The sequence below is a fragment of the Botryllus schlosseri genome, chromosome 3, assembly GCF_051294905.1.
Source record: "Botryllus schlosseri isolate E-star chromosome 3, Bs_hap1, whole genome shotgun sequence".
NCBI lineage: Eukaryota > Metazoa > Chordata > Ascidiacea > Stolidobranchia > Styelidae > Botryllus > Botryllus schlosseri.
The window spans coordinates 24124025-24147645 of record NC_137238.1 but is presented as its reverse complement, the minus strand read 5'-3'; the positions used below and the strand labels follow the sequence as shown (position 1 = coordinate 24147645).

General features: G+C 39.2%; 2 protein-coding genes across 12 annotated transcripts in view; one reads left to right on the top strand and one right to left on the bottom strand.

Moving 5' to 3' along the window:
- LOC145436169 (uncharacterized) overlaps window positions 1-23621 on the top strand; it is a 121339-nt gene that overhangs the window by 36401 nt on the left and 61317 nt on the right. For 2 of the 11 annotated variants that reach the window (XM_080313478.1, XM_080313476.1), the window contains 2 exons: window positions 2610-2672; window positions 2880-2933. In XM_080313478.1, the coding sequence (XP_080169604.1) occupies window positions 2610-2672; window positions 2880-2933 (117 nt within the window). Of the gene's footprint in view, window positions 1-1043; window positions 1107-2609; window positions 2673-2879; window positions 2934-3445; window positions 3509-3885; window positions 3949-4628; window positions 4680-4744; window positions 4808-5994; window positions 6058-6584; window positions 6648-8906; window positions 8961-9334; window positions 9389-9477; window positions 9532-9654; window positions 9709-10065; window positions 10120-11499; window positions 11554-12414; window positions 12490-12572; window positions 12627-13216; window positions 13271-15238; window positions 15293-16510; window positions 16562-18281; window positions 18488-23621 lie in introns of those variants that run through there. The other 9 variants (XM_080313477.1, XM_080313480.1, XM_080313479.1 and 6 more) reach the window with 9 other exon arrangements.
- LOC145436173 (uncharacterized) overlaps window positions 1-23621 on the bottom strand; it is a 297258-nt gene that overhangs the window by 238224 nt on the left and 35413 nt on the right. The window lies entirely within an intron of this gene.

Below are 23621 nucleotides of genomic sequence, written 5' to 3'. Positions count from 1 at the left end.
CACTTTCATAAGCGCCTTTGCAATATTACTTTGCCTGTTTCTGTGCTTTCCCTCGATGACAACAAGGCATGCCGGCTACATGGGTTACGTTCACAATAAGCCAGTTATGTTTTATACATTTTTGTGAAGCAGCTGTTGTTTTTTCATCATGTTTTTCACTATCCAACATGTCCTCAATTAATCTTAAACTATAATCTGCGGACCAAGCTACAATGCGCTTACATATTCACCGCCATGAGCAAACTCCTAGGACAGCTGATCAACAAGCCGCCACCATCGTGAGCACTGAAGCATAGCCAATTGGCCGAAAAAGCGCCATGGCTTTGTGATTACTAGTATTCCCGCTGTTCTGTGGTAGGGGCACGACCACGCTGCGGCAGCTACTTTCAAACGCATTTAAACAAATCTTAACGACTTTCCTGTAAGCTTATTGCAGACTCATTGGCGTTTTTTTTTATCAATAAACTATAAAATGAGACATGGATACGCATCAGTTATGAGATTTTCCAAATTATGGACAACTCTAATGACCATTGACCAACCTTCATTCTTAGGCTAGGTTGATATACATTTACGTATCGTGTATTGTCGTGTCACTATAACTTTAGTTAACTGTGTTCCTCGCCTATGCTTATCCTCTTCGCCATCTTCTCCGCGGAAGTTGTGTCAAGGGGCTTTGAATCGCGCGTAGCACAAATAAAATTTAAAGATTAATATAAATCTCTCAAAAATAAGGGAATAAAATGGAATATTCAATTTGCATGTTGATTGCCGCCAACACATACTAATTGAATTGCTTGATGACATATCCGACCGTATTTGACGAATGTGGCGTTGCAGAGATAGTTGAGCACTATCACACGAAGTGTCGAAAATTCTACTTTCATTGCACATCCGTTTCCAGAATTATGGCCAAACATCCCACCAACATGTTATTGATTGTTACGATTTTTTTTAACAAATACCCATTTTAAAACCCGAAGAGTGAATTTATGTTCAGATGATTGCAGTATTCACGTATAAAGTTGATCTCAACATTTTAGACGATACTAAGCTGGAGAAGGTCAAGGGCAATATCACTGATCTAAATGACTGGCTCAAAGAACGTAAGATGTTAATATACCAATAAATATGTTATGCACGACTGAATGAATTTGAAACTTTCGCCCCAATCGCCTCTTCGCAATTTTTGCTCCCTGTTTATCAATGCGCCCTCTGGGGCGGGCTGTATCGCCTACGTTGGAAAGTACTGTCTTAGATTGAACAGTTGGCACCATAGTGTATAGAACAGTTTTCATACCATCTCTTTCAATTTAGAAAACAATACTTTCAACATTAAAGTGGCTGATCTCGAAGAAACGGATAGAGCTCTTGAGTTAGGAAATAGGAATAGTTCATTCATTCAACTCCAAACTATTTATTCATTCCCTTCGGCATAATATATAGTACGTAGCGAAATCGTGAGCAGCAATGTTATGAATACCAACAAAGACTCCTTTCACAGTCGCCCAAAGCACGAATTTCGTCATTGATACTAGTAATTGCCAATAATAATCCTTTTGAAGGGGGGGCCATACATATTTGTATCAGGTTGAAGATACTCGTTGAGGTCCAGGTTACGACGGCGATTATTCCGTCACTACATGCAGTAGGCAACCAGCTATAGTTTTTATGAATAGCTTGGAATATTCCGATTCGTTTGACACCTTATTCATGTTTTTCAGTGAATAAAATCTTGGCTGCGAAAATTCAAAAAGTACGGTTTTTAATCAAAATTTTCCGTTATAAAATAATGCCGGGATTCCGTCAGAATTCTACCAGAATATCTCAAGTCAGTTAGCAATGTTGGCATTGCCTCGTATAGCACTTGCGGCGATTTTCCGGCCTTGCGGACACCATACCAGGATCTGGGGATCTCTCTTAAAGCCAAATATCCATGATAAACTGTTATGTCCATTCCCGATGAACCCCAAACTATTTATTCATTCCCATCGGCCTAATATACAGTACGAAGCAAAATCATCAGTAGCAATGCCATGGATAGCTACCAGGACTTCTTTTGCAGTCGCCCAAAGCGTGAAAAATTTTCAAATTCTAAAATGAAAGTCGTCATTAATATTAACAGTTGCACATATTACAATCAAATATTCACCTTTCTCAGCCACTGTGATCAGATTCACAGGTAGAGTTGATGGAGGGGGCGTCGTCGAAAGTTTGGGACAAGTTATAAATAATGATGCATCTTCGAGTGGGCGTAGCGCGAAGAAAATTTCGAGAATAATTAAAATCTTTCAGAAATTCGGGATTTGCATCGAAAATAGAATTTGCACGTTGATGGCCGCCATCACATACTAATTGAATTGCCTTTCGAATGATCCAAACGTGTTTGACGAAGGTGCCGTTATAGAGATAGTTGAGCACAATTACACGAAGTGCCGAAAATTCTATTCTCATCGCACATCTGTTTTCGAATTATGCCCAAACTTCCCATTGGTATTTCATTGATTTCTACAGTTTTCAAGCAATTGCCCAGTTTATAAACCTGAATTTTGAAAATATGTTTACATGATAGCAGTATCCACGCATAAAGTTGATGTCAATATTTTTAGAGGATGCTATACTGGAGGATGTCGATGTCGATATCACTGATCTGAATGACAGGCTCAGAACGCGTAAGATGTTCATATGCTAATAAATATGTCATGCACGACTGAATGAATTTGAGAGTTTCGCCCCCAAATGGCCCCTTCGTTATTTGCACCCCATGTTGATCAAATCGCCCTCTAGGGGGCTATACCGCCCACGCTGGGAAGCACTGTCTTGATTAAATAGTGCACATAATGAATAGAACAATTTTCATACCATCTCCATCAATTTAGAAAACAATACTTTCAACAATAAAGTAGCCGATCTCGATGAAATGGAGAGAAATTGTGAGTCAGGAAATATGAATAATTCATATTCAATTAATCTCCATTATCACCAATTAATTTAACATGGATTTGAGATGTCATTGATACATGCATAAGTTTCCTGTACGAAATGTTTATTTGATGCCTAAAAAATGAATTCATGGTAGTTTGTTTGTTTGTTTTATTACATCATTGGCGCTTATCGCACATATGGTTATTTGCGCCCAGCACATGAATTGCATTAACACAATGTCTTTTGCGGTCTTGCTTCGTCTTTCTGGTAATCAGCTGCCATCTTTCCAGAGTTCGGCTCTCTCTTCTTCTGGGCTTTTCAAGGCGCTGTATATACAGCGAGATCGGCGATGAGGAGCCCAGATAAACCTCCGACACATAGAAACATGGCAGAGCCGTGACTCGAACCACCGAACATTGGTGACGTGACAGCAGTGTTTAACCAACTGCGCCACTCGCTTCCCCAATTCATGGTAGTATTTTAAAGTTAACGTATGAAAAGCGGAAACGGTGTATTTCAGACTATTTGAAACTGATAGAGGTCGACGGCAATATCATTATTCTGGAAGAAATTCTCTACAAGTGTACGATGTTATGCCACTTGAAAGCATTCCATTGCATGACCAATTCCATTGAAAGATATTGCCCAGCTGATTCATTCGATTCCATTACGGATAGCGATGATGAAGTATACACAAATAGTGTCAGCTCTCCCTTGCGGTCACAGAAATGCCAACAAATCCACACGACAAATCAATCTCGCTACCATACAACAAGAGTGCATTACAAAAACTCACCAAGGGAACCATCGCAGAATGAGTTCATGTCCAAGGAGAGGAGCGCGCATTACAAGATATTCTATCTAGGGTCGCATTTAGAACAAACAGCTCTGCACCCGCCTTATTTATGTTTAAAAGGTAGTGGTATTTACGTATAAGGCCGAATTCGTTTTTTTTTTCAGACGAGTCTAAACTGCAGGAGGTCGAGGGCGATATTACGACCATTGAAGAAACGCTCAACCAGCGTAAGACAGTTTTCTGCATGAATGATTGTATCTGAGAATACGCTACTGTATATTCGGTGGCATGCAAAACTAAGAGGTTGCTGCGCGTTAACAATGGCAGTATTTATGAGCAATTAATATGCACACTATCACGAAAACTTGTCACGCCTATTGCGCCCATATGTACTCACGTGCAGCCATGGTGCAAACAAACCGACACGGGACATCAATCTCTTAGTAGGATAAACTAAGATTACAAACCTTTCTTACCTAGGTAACTATGGCAGTTTGAGTTTTTTGTCCAATCGGATTGGCGACATATTTTCTTCCCAACATTGTGTTACGATTGTTGCATTACATAGGTAGCCTACATCACTTTTCTAGTCCTTGTCACCCGAGTTAATTTAGTGTCTCCACCATCTTTACGGAATGCAATCGCAGGATTCGTGATATTTAGTAAGAGGTTTTAAGAAAGAAAGAGTGCAAATTATATACCATGTGGCAAAAGACTCACAACGGCGCTAAGTATCACTATAATACTCAATCGTAATAATAATTGTGTTATTGTAGAGCTATCATGAGGCAGCAGGCTGCTATATGAAGGCAAAATTCACCCATGTTAAGTTTATTATTCAATCGATATATTTCGATAGAAAAGCGGCTCAGTCCTGTTAATGTAATGTTGGAATCAATGTTTCCAGAGAATGCGACCATGCGAAAAGTTGAAATGCTGCACTCATCTGTTGAAAATCGTAAGTAATAATTTATTTATTTGTCTTTAATTGTTCTGACGCAAGCTTGGAATCTATGTTTCTAGAGAATACCGCCATTAAGAACATTAAGATGGAAGTCAAATCTTTACACTCGGCCGTCACAAAGCGTAAGTTATGTACTTGTTGTATCATATAAATGTCATAGCAATATATAGAATAGGGATGTCAGACTTAAATTAGGTCGCGGGCAGGATTCAAGCCCGTCGATGGCTTTCGGGTCGGTGAGTTGTTGTTGTTTGGTGTATTCATGGTTTTTGTCGACAACTATGAATATTAACACCCCGCCAACTTTCTTGATATTCACTCTGGAGCTGACGAACTGCAGCACGACTCACTTCTAGGCTTTTTACAAGACACCGCTAACACCGATGACATAGCAAGGAGGAGTGGGCCGGACCGGTCAAATGATTCCAAAATGTTACCTTCCAAATCCATGCCTCTGGTTTTTACTAGAATGCTTTATTCGCAAACCTATACATTATATTATAGCTGTAGCGACACTCTTATACCCTACTAAAAACTTAATCGCTCAAAATACCATTTTAGGCGCAGTTAATGCAGTTATAAACCGCTAAAACAGTATATCTGACAACGATATTAGTTGGTTGCTGCCATTGCATTCATAGTGATGCGCCATTGGCCCTGCGTATGATTTGTGTCAATCACAAGAGATTTAACTGTAAGCGCGTACGTTGGAATTTGGCTCACTATTATTGTAATACCATTCGGGTCGTAACTTGGATACAGTGGTTTCGCATTGGCGTATTCGCCGCTGTCAATGACTAGTTCTGCTCCATTGCCACAGAAAAGTATGATGCGAGTTTGCAATTCTTCCTCTTCCTCCTCTTTTTGATGCTAATCGCACTTCGATAGCAATGTCAGCAACTTGTTCCAAATAATGACTCAAGTGCGAACGACGTACTGCCGTCGAATTGCTATAATTTAGCAAATAAGCATGTTTGACACCTTCGGTCTTGTTTTTGTTTAATAATATCGAAAGTGTTTCGTGAAAAGATCTCAACTTTGGTTAGACAAGAGATGGATATAGCCGGCCTAAGCATTTTTCTATTTACTCTGAATTGCTCCGCGAGCCGGATGAAATCCAGTAGCGCATGTTTGATACCCCCTATATAGAAAGTCTCATATCAGTTTCAATCAGTTATCATACGATCTGATAGGCAAAAAGGGACCAGTGTCTTTGTGGTTGGTTTGACATTAGGGCTTTTTTTTTGTGAATACACAATTATGAACATCTTGAAAATTATATATGTAATCAAAATTCTTGAATTTTAAGAAACTGACGATATGAACGATGTAAAGAACAATATGGCCGGGCTTAACGCAACAGGCGCCACTCGTAAGTATTAAGTGATGTTGACAGATGAGAATCCTGCAGAGGTTTTATAGTTTTGCGATCATGACACATGTTGTTTTAACACTCGTTACTTTGATTGCCTCGGTATTTTCACACTTGCTGTTTTGATCATTGTTTTACCACTCGCAATTTTGACGAACACTGTTTTGAAACGCGCATTTTTGATTCCCTGTTATCATGACACTCGCTATTGCAGCATTCACAATTCTCACAACTTTGATTCAACTGACTGGGCGGAAGTGGACCCATAAATGGCTGACAACAGATTTTCCGGAGGGATGGAAATTTAATTTAAAAACATTTTTTACACTTGTTCTAATGAAGACACGTCGTAATAGGATGAACATTATTTAGGGTCGGGTGTGGAATCTCGATGATAATTATTTACCGTGAAAGAGCAATGACACACCGAAGTTAAATATTAGTATGGACGGATGATGTGACAACGGTCATTCGTGAAAATGTATTCTAACAAGTGTTTCGATGAGTCTAAATTCTCCTTCGTTCAGAAAATGCCCTGATGGATGAAGTAAAAGGACACGTCATGATAATGAATTCAACAATCAATTCGCGTAAGTTTTTCTTTTACTTATCAAATATTTCGGGGAGGGCAGAGCTCTCAGGATTTTGTTAATAATGGATCCCCCTAATTAATGGATGGATGTGATGTACGGTACGTCATGCTAAAATCCTGAATATGGTTCACGAATAGAAAAATCAACTACTGCGCTATCCGTCTATAGCGGTGGTTTTTAAACTGGGGGCGCACCCATCTTGGATGGCGTGGAAGCATCGGAGGGGAAAGATCTGAGAAAGATGACGTTTCTTGAACTTGTAATTAGATTTATCTGTGCTGAAACTTCCAAGTTTCTATAATGGCAATGATCCTAAATATATTTCAATTTCAAATGTCCTAATTGAGTCGTACCATCCCCTGATGTTATATTTTGACTGATACCAATCGGAAGATGTCCATGAATGAAGTGTAACTGTCGAATGCGTGTAGCTATGCAAGCGGTTTTTGATTTGGCCTATGGTCAGGTAAATTTGAGATAAGTTCAAATAGAGTAATACAAGAATTAGGAATTGAAATTGCTAAAATATTATTGGGAACTACGTGCCACCATTGCACATAATTATGCTTAACAAAACATTCACTTTTCACTTTTCAAAGTTCGTAGAGGCCGCGGGCCGCATGGCTTCGACACAGAGATAAAAATAGCCAACGCAGTTTATCAACCACGTTTTGATAACTCTATGTCAGTACAACGCTGTGCTCTCTAACTTGAGCGACGGACATAATTACCACAAAAGAAATATTATGTAATAAAATAAAATTAAATAAATAAATAAAATAAAATAAATAAATAAATAAAATAAAATCAATAAAATGATCATAAATTTCATTTTATTCGGAACTATGAGCTATGCACGATACCTGACAATACTCTCAGCACCTAAAACAAGGGTGACCGCGCTTTTTGGTATGCACGGCCGCATTTCGATTACTTATGTAGCCTACGGCCGCATTCCAGTGTGTAGTCGTAATGAACTAGCTGAACGAGAAATACCAACGTTAACCTGTGCAGTATACATGTCCATTGCCTGTTAATTCTGGACTAATCTCTTTACTCATATCGGCTTACTATGGGCAGAGAAATCGTGAGTATAGTCATATTATGGCACATGGATCCGTTCTGTAGTCGCTTGAAGCACGATTTTTTTATTCATATTCATGAGTGGATTTCGGCATAAATATTAGTAATGTTTTCACCTATTACAATCAAATATTTTTCCATTCTCAGTCCATTCGGCATCATTGGGGACTTTGACAACCTTTACTGCTAGATTCAGTATCCTGCAAGAATCTGATAAGTACCTAGCATAAACGGCAGATGCAGCCCATCCTCATGACATTCAACGACCGACAAGATAGCGTAATGGTGAAGCGTCCAGTTTCTTGATCGGTAGGTCGTGGATTCGATTCCCGGCCGGGTCAGACCAAAGACCAGTTTAGTAACACTGGTATCCATGACATCCCTGCTTGGCGCTCATGCAGTAATGGGTTGGCATGGAGGGGTGGTGCAAGACTTAAAAAGCCGTAAAAGGCTATATCTGCACCTTCTTTTTCCAGCGGCATATGCACATCATGTTCTCATGGTATGCATATGCGCAGATTGTGTGTATGTGTATCATGAGTCAGTATACATGCCGCAAAAACATCAAGAACAAAAATAAACCACGTCCTCCTCCTGTAGGGTCGGTGGCACGCCCACTCTTCGGCAGCTACTTTAAAACGCATTTAGAGAAATCTTAATGACTTCCCTGTGAGCTTATTGCAGGCTCATTGACGTTTTTTTAATCAATAATGTATGAAATCAGTATGATAAGCATCAGTTTTGAGATTTTCCAAATTATGGACTACCTACTGACCATTGTCCAACCTTCATTCTTTTATTTTCCACCTGGCTAGGCCGATAAACATTTACGTATAGTACAATAACGTGCCGATATAACTCTGGTTAACTGTGTTCCACGCCTATGCTTATCCTCCTCACCGTCTCCTCTAAGAAAGTGCATGGTGTCTTAAAAAAAGCCTAAAAGTGTCTACATGTCGGCAGCTACGGAATCAAAAATATGGAATATTGGCCTGGTGAAAATGACCGTTGTAGTCGGCGGACACCGTCTTACCAAAAACAACAACAACGGCTATGCTTAATTGTCAGCTGGCTACTATTAAAATTTTGAAAATCGTTGATCTAGCTATAACATGCATTTCCATGCGGACCATGTGATATATCGTCCTAACAATAATTTACAATATCTTTCAGAACTTCAACAACTCAACGACACAGTGATAATTGTGTTACGGGAATGTAGAACATGTGAGTGTCGACAGATTTATGAGATTTAAGTAATTTCCTCTGTTGTGTAACAGCTGTATTAGTATAAGAGTTTGCATACGTATGGTTACGTGGGCGTCTGTGTTCCAGTAGACATCTAGAAAGTTGTGGTTAGGATATGAAACTGTCCATTGACTGTCAACAGTCACAGTGATGGTACCCTTTCATTTTAAGTAACCGGGAACACGAATAGGAATCTCCAATACCTCGTTTTCACTAAGTGTTGGCAGACCATATATTTATATGTACTAGAATCAAGTTGTTGTAAACACCGTTAAAGAAAAGGCGACACATTCTTGAACGATTAGAGCACAAACTCAGCATGACGAGTGACTTTAGATTGATTTCATTTGTAGCCTACGAAGAACTAGATTCCAACATACGAACGCTCAACAGCTCTACCATGGAACGTAAGTTGAAGATCCTTTCCATTATATCTATGCACAGCAACTTGAAAAATTTAAACAATTCTTAAACTAGTTTCAAAATGCTTTTACAGAATCACATCTTTTCAATGAATCAGTGGCTAACATGAAACGAGAGAATCTCAAATGTAAGATACTACAGCTTTGTGATGCAGAATATCATCACATGATCTGATAATCTACGCGGCGTTAAAAGGCGTTAGCGTATTTTTTATCGGTACTTATGACTAATATGGTATGTTCTTGTTTAGTCAACACGGAATTGAATTACGAGATGCAAAGACTGAAAGATGACAATTCGGAAGGTGAATTTAATGAATATTTTTATGTGGTTTTGATATCACGCTTAGCTTACGCGCTCGCATTTATTACCGAATCGAGAAGTCCAGTCTACAAATTTATTTCCATTCCCCCATGTTTAGTGCTATGACTTCAATAATATACATGAGCCATTCATCATCGACGTATACCCAGGTGTCGATATGGGCAGATATATTTCGTTTTGAAGCTATATAATTTAGCGAGCTTGGTAGAAACATGAAAAAATTCAAAATCGTTACTATATAGCTACATCAGATGCATGCTAGTTAAGTGTTGTCATAATTACAAGTAGTCACTTGAATTTCAAATCGAGGTGGTTGAAACAGTCTCTTTCTGTTTAGTTCAAAAGAATCTCGAAGATGAAGTGGAAATGAGGCAATCTGCAGATCGATATCGTAAGTTGAGAGATTCTAATCACGAATTGTATCCCGTTTGGTCAATGGTACGATGCGATATCACGATTATGTAGCGATAAGTTTGAATAGCTCGGAGAAACGAGAACAAAGAGTCCTGAAAAGTCTGTGGAATCTATTTTCGGCGATCGAGCATACGCTTCTGCTAGGATAAATACCGTCATCTTCGTTTAGCGCTGTGCTTCCCAAACTTTTTATGCCCGTACGACTTTAATCATTTTGCTGAATTCACGTTCCACTCTGTTATTCCGATGGCAACAGAGGTTACTATAAACAAAAATGATGAAGGCCAATGTCTTATATTTAGCACAGCTGAGTATTACCGAGATCAGTGTGGCACAAGTGGTGTGCTGCGGTGACAGGATTTGGTACGCTGATCCGGTTTGGAATCTTTTGAAGCCTTGATAATAATACCTAATAACTCGGGCAAGTTTTTGTTGCAGTTAAATCCGCGGAAAGTTGTATTTATTTATTTATTTTTGACAAAAGTTGCAAAAGTTGCACTAAAAGACCACATTTTGCTCGGTTGACTAAAAAAAAGGTTAATTTACCGGCTCAGCTCCCGAAATACCCGTACTTCGGTGCTGATTTACGGTGTTTCAGTCGAATTCGGCCGTGTATTTCACCAAAACTGAAAATACTTTCATGAAAAATCGAAAAAGTTGCAAAATGTTGCAAAGAGTTGCATGAAAAAAATGGACAAAAGTTGCAAAAAGTTGCACTATAAGATTCCTTCAAACAGCTTAAAACAGCAATCTACATACCTTAGGAAGCTGTCGGAAGCTGTAAAAAAAAAAGTTGCAAAAGTTTCAAAAACTTGCCCTACTAAAAACTACCAATACAGCAAATCGCGACAAGCGCATGAAATTTTTCTTTTTAATTTGATGTAATTGTTCAAAAGTGTTTTTGCGGCTGCTATGAAATAAGATTTGCGAGCTTTAATGAGTATATGGTTCTCTACTGGTGTAGCCACGGCTGCACAATGAGAACCAGATATGCATGTGTGATTTCAACCGCGAGCCCCAATTCAGACACGAGCAATCGAACATATAGTAGATTGTTTGTGCCGCCAATGGGTAACTGATACATTGAATGTTATCGGTGATTCGGGACATGAAGCTTCTTGCTTTATGTGTACGACCTATTTTAGTACGTCCTTGGATATCAGGTCAATGAAAAATCTTTAATAACATATTTTTTTTAATTCATAAGCTTATAGGTATGCCAACCTTTACCAGCGTACGAGTTCACATGCTTGACATCATTGGTCGAGCAGGATGCAGTTTGCTCAATGCCCATCTTGATGTTGTATACAATAAGCACAGATACGGGCTAATTATTTTAAAGCTATATGTGCTTTAGAAACTCTGATGTTAAATGACACTGTGCTGCATCTGGAAAAAGTGGTCAAATACCGTGAGTATCGTTATGTGTGACAAACAGTACAACATGCAAATAATCCAAGAATGTATGGAGCGTAAATTTATGTAATCGTAACTAGCCACGTAGTCACAGTTACAGCTCAACCTATATCTCACTGTTAAGTCGACTCAAAAACAGCCGATGTCTAATATTTTTGTCGATAAAAACTATGTACTTTCCCCGGATGCAAAAGATAGCATTTAAGAATTTCAAAAAGTTGCCCAACATTTGTTCCCGAGCCATGCAACATCATCCGAAAACAACTGTTAAAATAGGAAACTTTAGCATGTGGCTTCATAAGCCCAAACTAACCCTAACCTCAGCCTTAAATCCGCAAATTCACCAATTCTAACCATAGCCCTAACCTATATATAACTTGCTCCCGCATACTGAAATGTTGCATGCTGAACGTGTCTCATGCGATTATGTCGCATGCTTGTATGTCGATGGGCTGTTTCAACTGGAGTCGTTCTAATTACTGGTAGCAATTCTAAAAAAAATCCTATATATACAATATACTTCATTTGTTTACTATGATAATCCTGTATTAGTGAGACACTTGTACACAACTCAAAATGAGTACTTGGAGTATAGATCAGTATAATACTTTCAGCATTAACACCAACATGGCATCGCCTATATATAGTTCTTATAAATGAATCATCGGTACTTGTGGCCCTGTCGCCATGAACAACTGCAATATTGATGACGTATTCCTATAGAGATATCGACTTAAATCGACCGATAGCTATATTGAAAGAAAGGCAGATATCGGTCGGGCGGCTATATACCAATAGAAGTACCAATAGATTGGGATTCATAAAACACTTACTCTTCTGATAAAACGCTTTGCAGAGTTATTGATGCTCATTGCGAAGTCAGAATCATTGAATAGCACGGTGACAAAACTTGAAGATGATGAAATGAATCGTGAGTTACTTATTCCAAAAATGTTGAACTAAACCGGAAAACTGCATGACGGTCTAAAACATATTTTTCATCTTCTTCTTTAGTGAGATCAAACCTGGAAGGAGAAATCGAGACTAGAAAGATAGCGGACCAAAACAGTAAGTTTCACGATTTCAACAACATAATATGCTAAATATTGACAAATTTTGTCTTTCGAATATATCGATCAAGAGAGTGTGTCCAGTAAAACTGAATTGCGGTATAGCGCAAGAATAGCTATAGCGATTACATATTTTATCTTTACTGGTTGTGTACCGAAAAATCAGGTATTTCGTAGAGTCTGGCCTCATTACGTTCAATTTAGCGGCTTTGCACATTTTGATAGCTGCCCTAGGTACAAATACTTTGCTAGGACTAATGAACATGTATACGACTGCACAAAGCTACTACTGCCTCCGTGCCTCGGGCCTAATTTTACTTGTCCGGGAGTTTGTTGAAGTTGCCAACTATAGGGGTCGCTTTGAGCAGCATGTATAGACTCCTTCCTTAGTTCAAGTAACCCTAAGAGCTTACATCAACAACCCGAAGTAAGTATTTGAATGGTTTTTCTTAGTAACGCCAATGACGAATATCCACTTTCCTGTGATCAATATTTATATTTAAACGCGTATCGACATTTACATCATAACTACTTTGAAATACCATTTAGTTTCCCGATGCATGAGTAAAACAAATTTTGGTGTTTCAGTGACTAGCATTTTCAATGCGACTGTAGCAAGATTAGAAGCAATGGACGCAACCCGTAAGTAAGACATTTCTTGTTTATCAATTTGAATTCAAATTACATTATTTATGGCCGGGGAAATAAGACGGATCTCACTTCCACTCCAAGAACAATGTGAAGAAAATTGATCCCGATCAAAAAAGAATGAGGAATACATCATTCTTCTCATAACTTTACCCCAATCATTATCCATACCATGATCGATACAGTGTTTCATAAAGGTGGGCATAATCTAAGGCCTAACACTCAGAGGTGGTCAGTAACAAAGTACTTCTACTTATGTGAAGTACTCGAGTAGTTTTCCTCTACTTCTAGTACTTACTAAAGTGGATTTTTTTGCTACTTCTACTTCGTAGTATTTTGTGAACTACTTACTTACTTTTCGCTACTTTCAGTTTGTCAAGTAGAAGTAGTTTAATCCCCCAGTAAGACAGATAGCCTAAATAATTTCGGGGATGTTTTCACGTAGCACCAACATTAAATTTCCATAAAAGTCATGTAATACCCAGAATGTTCGCAGCGCTTCGCGCACAGTAGATGTCGAGTGACGAATGTTTTAACGAAAGTATTGACTGAACTAGGGGCATTATAATATGGGGGATCGGGCCATGCCATGCTATTCTCTTAAACGAGATGTTCGAGTAAATAAAGGATTAGTATCGCATTTTCATATCAATATTATTATTTACATCCCATGATATGGACGACTTCTTATTCTGTCAAAAATTGACACCTCCTGGAATGCATCAATATGAATCAAGCTCTCTACACCTTCCGCATAGATCAATTTGCAGCTTTTGACAGTCCATGCGAACGAATTACGATCGTTTTCACAACTACTTACTCACTTGAGTAAATTTAAAGTCAGTCAATTCTACTTCTACTTCAAGTAGCTTTATGTTGCTTATGTAAGAAGTACTTCTACTCGTGCTTGAGTAGATTTTTTTCGTCGCTACTTCTACTTCTACTTGAGTAGCTTTCTTGGCTATTTTGACCACCTCTGGTAACACTAGGCAGCTAAGTAGTTGGGTACGGGTATTTTAACTCTGGTGCTGCCAAAGTAAATTTACCCACACGACATGCCATCACAGAGCCCAACTAGCTTATTGAAAACTAGTGACGACATATTTTTCAAGTTGAAAACGTCGAATGAGCACAGACTGATTTTGTTTCTCCTTGTGGGAATGTCAGAAGCTGGTAACGACAAATATTGATTTAGCTGCAACGTCGCGACAGCGATTTTTATCAGCCATCATAGATGTATCTCCCTTTTTCGATCACGGAACCTCATCCTGTTTTTCGTGGTTGGGGATGGTGAGCACACATAATATTTGTATACACACTGGTGATATAAAAAGTTGGGTTACCATATTCTGGAATCGGGAAAGGATGACACTTTTTCAAAATTGTCAAACTTAGAATACCGATGGAAAATCCTGACAAAATGGTAAATTTTTCGGTTGTCTAAAAAAAGGTCAACTTTCTCGCTCAGCCCCCAAAATACTGTTTTTTTCTTCACTTTATCAGGTGGTTGACTAAAAAAAGGTCGACCTTCGCTCAGCTCTCGAAATACCCGCCTGTGCGTTAGTTCAGTGCTATTTTATGGTATCTCGGTCGAATTTTGCCATGTGTTTAACCGAAATTCTTGAAAAAGAGGACAAAATCTCAAAAACGAGGACATTTAGGCGACCTCGAAGAACCTTTTCAAAAACTCGAAAAGGGAGGACAAATCCTCCTAAAGGACGACGTATGGTAACGCTATAAAAAGGTCATGTATTTTTGATAGTTTGAAATTCTAGGTTTTGGATTGCGATTTCATAATCCCCTTAAAAGTAGTTTGCGGTTGACGAATTTATGTTTTAAATCCACTTAGCAAAGTCAAAATATATCGGCACTGTCAGTCTGGTGATATATCATAAAAGTGCAATACGGCAAAGTCCAACGCTGTTTAAAATCTCGTTGATCTTTCATATTTTCTAATTATAGTCAACAGCACTGTTAAAAAGGAAATCGCAGAAAGGAAAGCAGCCGTTGAAGCAGGTGGGTGATATTTCTTGAATATTACCAAAGTGGGTAGCTTTAAAATACATATTTATTGCGGGAATCGCATACATTTAGCGGCAAATTAAAGGTTCAATTATGCGTTTCTATGGCCAAGATCTATTGAATACCAAGACAGATCTATTCAAGGTAGCCAACATATCGACTCGTACACAAGTAGAAGATGGGAGTTTGAAGATGGTGAAACTATTTTCAGAAGAAGTCATGAAATAGTCCCGTTTCTAGTTGTTTCAAACATGGAACTGGATACATCCGAAATTACACGGTGAATCCTCGCAACAACACACAGCACACCTGTCAATTGAAATAAATATCGATTATCGAAAGTACATTATATATGTTTGCCGCTGCACTCAAGAACTCAAACCCGAAATCTACTTTTTACATTAAAAATTCAAAGCAGGGTTGTAATGACTCGAATCATGACTCGACTCGAGTCAGACTCGAGTCACGATTTTCTGATGACTCGACTTGGCTCGAGTCATTTTCTCAAAATACGAAATGACTCGACTCGACTCGAGTCAATCTGTGTATTGACTCGACTTGGACTCGAGTCAATGCGCATGACTCCAACCAAGTCATATGACTCGACACTCAGACGGCCAAGACCGACATTGCATTGTAGTTTCGACGAACAGTAAAGTAACCAATCCTATTGGGATTTCGACTATTGGTGCTGGTACTTGAAAATGCGACCATAAACTGTAAAAAGTGAGGAAAATTAGCATATTGCAAATGCAAACCATCCGATATCACCAAACAGAAGTGGGTTTAACAAGACGTCAACTGGAAACTGAGCAGTCAACACAATGACTTGGACTTGGAATCGAGTCATAATACCATGACTCGGACTCGAACCTCTGCTCGATGACTTGGACTCGGACTTGACTCGGCGGTAAATTGAAAATGACTCGACTTGACTCGAGTCAAAACTATAAAAGTGAGATTGACTTGTGACTCGGAGCTTTGTGACTTGGTTACAACCCTGATGCAAAGTGTAAAACGCAGCTATAGATTCTCGTCATGAGCTGTCAGGTAGAAATGGAAGAAATCTATAAACATGATCACTTGAGTTACTGGTAAAATTATACAAAACAAAATATAGTGTTGCAAAACACTAGAAGTACTGCCGTGCGGATAGTTAAATATCGTAAGCCGATCCTCCAGTTTGAATGAAATGTCTCCATTATTTTATAGTGTATGCACAAATTGCCTGGACGGGTGTCGAGAGTGGAGGCGTGAAAGAGGGTGAGTAAAAAGTAGCCGATTGATGGAATTTGATTGCGATGGACACAGTAAGGTTGTGGCACAATGCCGGAGTAAATGGGTGTGAATGAACGTATGAGCGCCCAAAATGTGAATCTAAAAGCGGCTTTTCGGATTGTCGTAGTGACAGGTTGCTAAGCCATCAGCAAAAACCAGTATTCCGAAAAACGTAGAATTAATTTCAGTTCAATATCTTAGGCATGACGCATCGCGTCACAGTTGGTAGGGGATCTCGATTCACTACGGACCGACTGGTATTATACATGTGTGGAAAACATTGCAAATACCCGTGATTGCTGCTTTTATTGTTATTCTTGCTGCCGTTGCAGTTGTAGTCGTAGTTGTTTCTGCTACTGTATGTAGGGTTCAGAGACCGGAAGCCACTACAAACGTTTCCACCAAACGGTACGAATGACTTTTCCCTCAATGCAAAGATCGCATTTGTATGAATCGATATAATTCCTTCTCTGCTTCGGCCACAGGCGCCAGGAAGGGCATTTATTTAAAATAGGCTGCATCGACACGCCTTTCTATGAAAGAAAATAGAATGCTTATTCATTGAACTGGCTGTCCCAGCTGATCACAACATACAACAAAAAGAATCAGAAAAGCAATCCAATTACGCTGACCTCAAAATGGAATGGAAGAAAATGTGGCGATGCACAATAAACATTGTACCGATAGCCATTGGCGCTACAGGGGTCGTAAGCAAAAATAGCTCACGAGACATAGCCAGCAGATTCCGGGTAGCGCTCGATTGGACAATCGACATGATCCAAATGATCACGTTATCGGGCACTGTGCATATTCTTCGGAAGACGTTGAATGCACCACTGGACTAAAATTACACTTGTGAATCACAGCATGATTTCTATCATTCGATTGTTTATTTTCAATCATCTCTACCTCTGCTCTGTAAACCTTGGCAATTCTTCATCTATACTGCAATTCTGTAATCTGACTTCTCCATGCATTGCATGGGAATAACAATTCGACTGTATTACTGACATTTTAAAAATTTACTCCGATCTCGCCATTTTCCTTTAGGGGCAGGTTGCTCCCCGGATTATGTATGTATTTACCAGTGTTACTGCGAATACAGATTATAATAATAATACGTAGGGTTGATGGCGAGTTACGGTGAGAGTCGGTCAGTAACGAAGTACTGCTCCTTGTCCTATTAGCTCTACCTACTTCAATGGTTATAGATCTATAAATTAAACTTTCACTTCTACTCTCAAATTTACGTCGCTACTTTAATTATCTTTTAGTGAAATGCCAACAAGTTTGACCATATCAATGTTTATTCTTCATCGCGATGGTCTTGCGCACCAGACCTGTTTGACATAGACAAACCGTGATAATACATAGAAGCTACATTGAGAACGAACATGAGTGTAGGCCCACCATTCGAATCTGTGATTTCATACCTAACTTCGAAAAAAACTGACTTATCGTATTACAACATAAGAACTGTATTACTGTATTTTGCTATCATTCTGGAGCGGAGATTATACCGGTGTACGTGTTCCTTGATGCTGGTTGTAGACCAGTTATATTTCCGTTGACTAATCATTACGCTTAGGCCTATACCAAGTTGGATATATCTCGGATGAAATTGTACTCATTGATTTCAATGATGATTATATACCAAAATCCACCAGATATCCTTCCTTAAGACTACATCTCGTTTTTATTTCAGAACCCCCTGCATACGGCGATTATCCGGCTGAAGAAGAATAGGAAAAAGAACAATATTACAGATTGAACGTTTTCTGTGTTTTGTCACGTCGTAGTTGTAAGATGCCATGTTGCACCTCCAACACAATGTATATCAGGGTCACAATTTTTTGGTGACTCTACTTGACTCGAGTCATTTTATGAAAAATGAAAAATGACTCGACTCGACTTGCACTCGAGTCATTGAGCATGACGTGGACCAAGTCATATGACTCAGAACTCGGTCTACCAACCCAGGCATTTCACTGTAATGTAGAAGAATAGTAAAGTTATCACATCATTATTAGTATTTCGTCTATCGGCACTCGTCCTTGAAAATGCTACTAAAAACTGTTAAAAGTAAGTAAGATTAGTATGTTATAAATGCGAAGCATTAGATATCACCGAGCAGCGTTGTATAAAGCGGGTTTCACATGTCTTGAACTTGGAACTGAACTGTCTGCACAGTGACGTGGACTAGAGTCAAAACACTATGACTCGATCTCGACACTCTACTGCGTGACTTGGACACGGACTTGGCTCGGTGGAGAATTAAAAATGACTCGACTTGACTTAGGTCACAACTATAAAAGTGAAATTGACTTTTGACTCGGAACCTTGTGATGTGACTTGTTTACAACCCTGATGTAGCCTATATAGTTATATTTTAAATTATGAAGATTGAATACTGAATCTATCACATAACGATGGTGATGCGTTTACTATTTTCGACAAAAAGAACTTTTTGACGCATATCTAGTATATTGCATGCATGCCAAAAAGGTACCAGGTAGCCCGCGAGGACCAGATGTGGTGCCCGCGAGCCTGTTCTAAAAATAGATCGAATAGCAGCATTTGCCAATATTCGTCAGATTATCACTAGTGAGCTTTTAAATATATAAATTGAGTGATTTAGCTATTGTTGTTTAAATCACACTATAACATGTGACTTAGAATGATAATACATATATATAAACACTTATAATGATGATATCAAATATCCCCAATTACAATTAGTAATATACCAACATGTAGTAGAATAACAAATTATCGAAGACGTAGAATAGCACTACTGCGTACTGCCCATACAGGCGATATGACGGCATGCCATCCAAGGTCTTCTTGAAAGGGTGGGGGGTTCCGTTATGGTAGCTCGACGTCCCGGACAATGCCAATGTAGTAAACAACATTACTATCCGGTAGCAAATGGCGGTGACGTACTAGAAGATGCAGTATGGCCAATGTGTATTGCATATTTTGACACAGCTGGTCTCTCTTACACTCAACGCAATTTATAGTACCATGTTTCTAACTTTCTGTAATCGATGCTGCTGTCAGGTATAATGAAATCTGTCATGTCTGGATGCTGAACAGTTAGAGATTGAAATTGTACCACTGAAAAATCACCTCCCCCTCAAAGCCCACAAGGCTGCAGCAAACTTTTGGTGCCTTGTTGACACGGAAAAGTACAGTGGTGAATGCGCAGAAGCTATGAAGGTTGCAAGCGTGTTTGGTTCAACTTATCGTTGTGAATCAGCCTTCGCGGACACGACATTCATCAAATAACAAACACAGAACACGCCTCACTAATGCACATCTGGAACACTCACTCAGAGTTGCAGTGTAAGTTACATACCAGAGTACAGCGCACTAGTTGATAGCATGCAATGCCAGCCCTCTCACTGACTGGTTTGGAAACAGATAACACGATGTCCAGTATAACGTGTGACGAGATTTATTTTAAAATCTGAGCTTACAGTTGTTATATAATTTATATAAACACGGTGTGAAGTAATTCGTGATTTCTTAAAAAGTCTTACTGGCTAGCTGGTTGAAATGAGATGTTTTTATTTAAAAGAATCTCTTAGAAGTCTTACCGCTATGCGATACCTGCCCAATGCTATGAATATCAAAGCGGAAATTGTGTCTGGCACGGATAAACGGTGGGAGTAAATGGTAGCCCGTCGCTTCGATCAGTACCCAAAAGTAGCCCTTGGTTGCAAAAAGGTTGGTGACCCCTGGTATAGAAGGAATCTCGGTAAAGCGGGTGAATATTCAGTAATTAAATTTCGTATCACAGTTACAAATATAGCGTTGGTAGTAGGTTTTCTCTCCTCCAGTATAGGAAAGTGGGCATAATTTTCTTTGTACTGTTGAAATTCCCCGAGACGCAGATTTGTTTCGAATGCGCCTCAACATCTGATGTATTCAGTTGTTTTCCCCCTGAATTTGCAAATTTAATTTGTTCAGATGTGACGGTAAATGTAGGCTACCAGGAGAGCAAGATTAGATACCCATTTTCGATTATAAGATTACGAGTCGGCGATATTTGTATTTTCGAGGAAAGATGCTATTTCATTTCTCAGTTCATAGACTCGTGCAAGCATATCTGTTCGACTTAATGCGCGAACATGGCAGATATACATTACATCGCCATATAGATTTTATGCTTCTAGTAATATTTGGCGTAACAATGTTGGTGATCCAGTTTGTGAGACAAAATCATATTAACAGTTTTAATCATTGTGGCCAAAACACTTCAGGTTTGTTGTCTTGGCGCACAATGCCTTTTGGGAATTAAACTATGGATAACTAACCTACGGAGGCTAGTTATCTGTAATTAAACAGTGTAAGTTTGAGATTTTGTCATTGCGTCTGAGATGCTCCAAGCGTTTTTGAAGCAGAGGAAGGACACCTTTATTGTCACACCCCATCGGTGAACCCGTTAAAATGTATGGTACACTTTCGGTTGCGAGATACACCCGATTGATAAGCACTAATCTATTCTACTCTATACAGACAATCTTCATTTCCTACTTCAACCGCCTTCGCTTTATGGCGTCACAATAGACTAATACGATGTAGGAAACTTATATCATAGCAATACCGCATTCTTTCAAAGCAGTGCGGCACTGCAGATTAAAAAGCATTGTGAAACTATAGTACTAGTCACTACAGTCTCTATAGTGAAACGGCGGGTCGTATTCTCGTGATAACTAATTATTATGTCGCGGGCCGGACGATTTCGCTTGGCGGGCTGGATCCGGCCCGCGGGCCGTAGGTTGCCGACCCTTGTACTACGACAACGTAAGCTGTGATCGCATCGTTTACGGTCAATTTATTTGTGATGTAACAATGTAGCATCAGTGAAACGTACAGTCAGTGAATGACTGTATGCTTTCACAAGTCACACCGGCGTATCGCGATTCGCGAACATGCCGACCATACTTAACATAGGGTGATTTAATCGACACCGTTTACTTGATGACTTGAAATTGACTCGTCAATTTTGCTCCTAGTCACGAGTCAATCCACATTTCTGAAGCGTCGAGTCAAGTCAAGTCAAGTCATATTTGCAAAGTGACTCGAGTCAAGTCAAGTCATACGAAAAAGTTGACTTTAGTCAGACTCGAGTTAAGTCATGACTCGAGTCATCCCAACACTGTTGTTTAGTAATAAAATTTGTAGATCTCTGTATTAGTTGCTGACTCAAACACAAGAGCTACACTTCTACTGTTTTTATCCACATTTCAATTACACAGGATGGGAGATATATCATGTTTGAATGATTCAAAACTATTAGAGTATCCGTGGTTTGTCTATGTTATGAACACTACATGATATGATATGAATAAAAGAAAGAATATTTGGCAAGGAATACTACTATATTAACTTTACAGTGAATACTTCGAGTTGTGTACCACAATGAAACAATTTTGCATGCCATCGTGAATATTATGTTGGTATATGTTGAATAGTTATGAGAGAGTCATTTAACCGTCACCGTGGCATATGATTTATAGTATTGTGGGAGTCGGAGTTCTGTGAGGAAAATAGTCGGAACCGGAGTCGGATTAGGTATGTTTAAAGACTCAGGAGTCGCAGGAGTTGCATTCGGTCTATTGAGATTGTATGGAGTCGGACTCGGACGTGGAGTCGGAGGTTAAATTTACCGACTCCACGGCCCTGGTTACTTCAGGAAACTGTAAAGAAGCAGGTGGCACGCACAGCAATAAAGTTGGAGCAAAGTGAAACCGAACAGTAGCTTATAATCTCTAATATAAGCGTTGTGGTGAAGCGATGCTTCAGTCGGGAACAAAAATATACGAAGTTATGCAGAATTGAGACGTAATTTCATTTTGTCGACTGAATGTAAAGGTGATTTTGCCGCACTGTACAATTTGCAATGTACAGTGTACATTCATAGCCAGCCAATTATACCTCTAATTGAAATAATTTTTAGTTACTTCGAACAGTACTACTTCGACTCACACTTTAGTAGAACTTTGCGTAGCTATTTCTACTTCTAGCATCCTTGTCTAATTTGACCACCTCTGGTTATACGTCATTCGCGTATACTGTATAAGGTATGCACTGGCCTCTCTGATTTACCACGAGATTATAGTTGAGAGTTCTACTAAGTTCATTCACTCTTTTCTTACACCGATTCTAGGAATCAATTGAGCTACATCACGGAAGAGCAACAAAATCCTAAAAGGTATTTCACAATGTTGTTCGCAGGGCTGTCGAGTTGGTAAATTTTACCACGGACTCCAACTCTGACTTCGACTCCTCATATTTTCAATTGACCGACTCTGACTCCGACTCTCGAGTCTTTAAACGTACCGACTCCGACTCAGGCTCCGACTCCGACTCCTGAGTCTTTAAACGTACCGACTGCGACTCCGACTCCAACAGTATTACCAATTTACTTCGAAAATTATATGCCACAGTGACGTTTAAATGACTATCATATAACCATTAAAAATATGCAAGCATACGATAAACGATGGCATGCAAAATTGTCTCATTGTGGCACAGCTCTAATTATTCACTATGCAATTAATATTAAAGATAGTCTACATGCCCTAAAATCAACGAACTAGAATTTGCATGGTTCAGCAATAGTGCATACTATTAACAAGCGTCTGCTGAATTTGTGACCCATTCTCTAACCCGCAGCACTTTTTAATTCTTCGTAGGAGGAGAACTTGCCCATGGAAGCTGTTCTGTAGTTACTGCACACAGTTCCGGACTGATAAATTATTCCTCAGATTCCGGACGCATAGCCATTGAACTATTTATCTCACTTACTATCTCAAGTATTCTCAAACGTGCCAATTGTGTGATTGGGCGACATTAGCCTACATCCGGAAGGTGAGATTTAATAACCAACACGAATCACCAAATCCGAAATTGGTAACATTTTATTTATTCTATGTACCGGGCATTCCAGCAAATCGTGTATCTCTAACCCTCGGCGGTAGGCAGCGATAGTGAAGGTTGCCGACTCGCTAACATACAGCAAATCGCAAGATGTCAC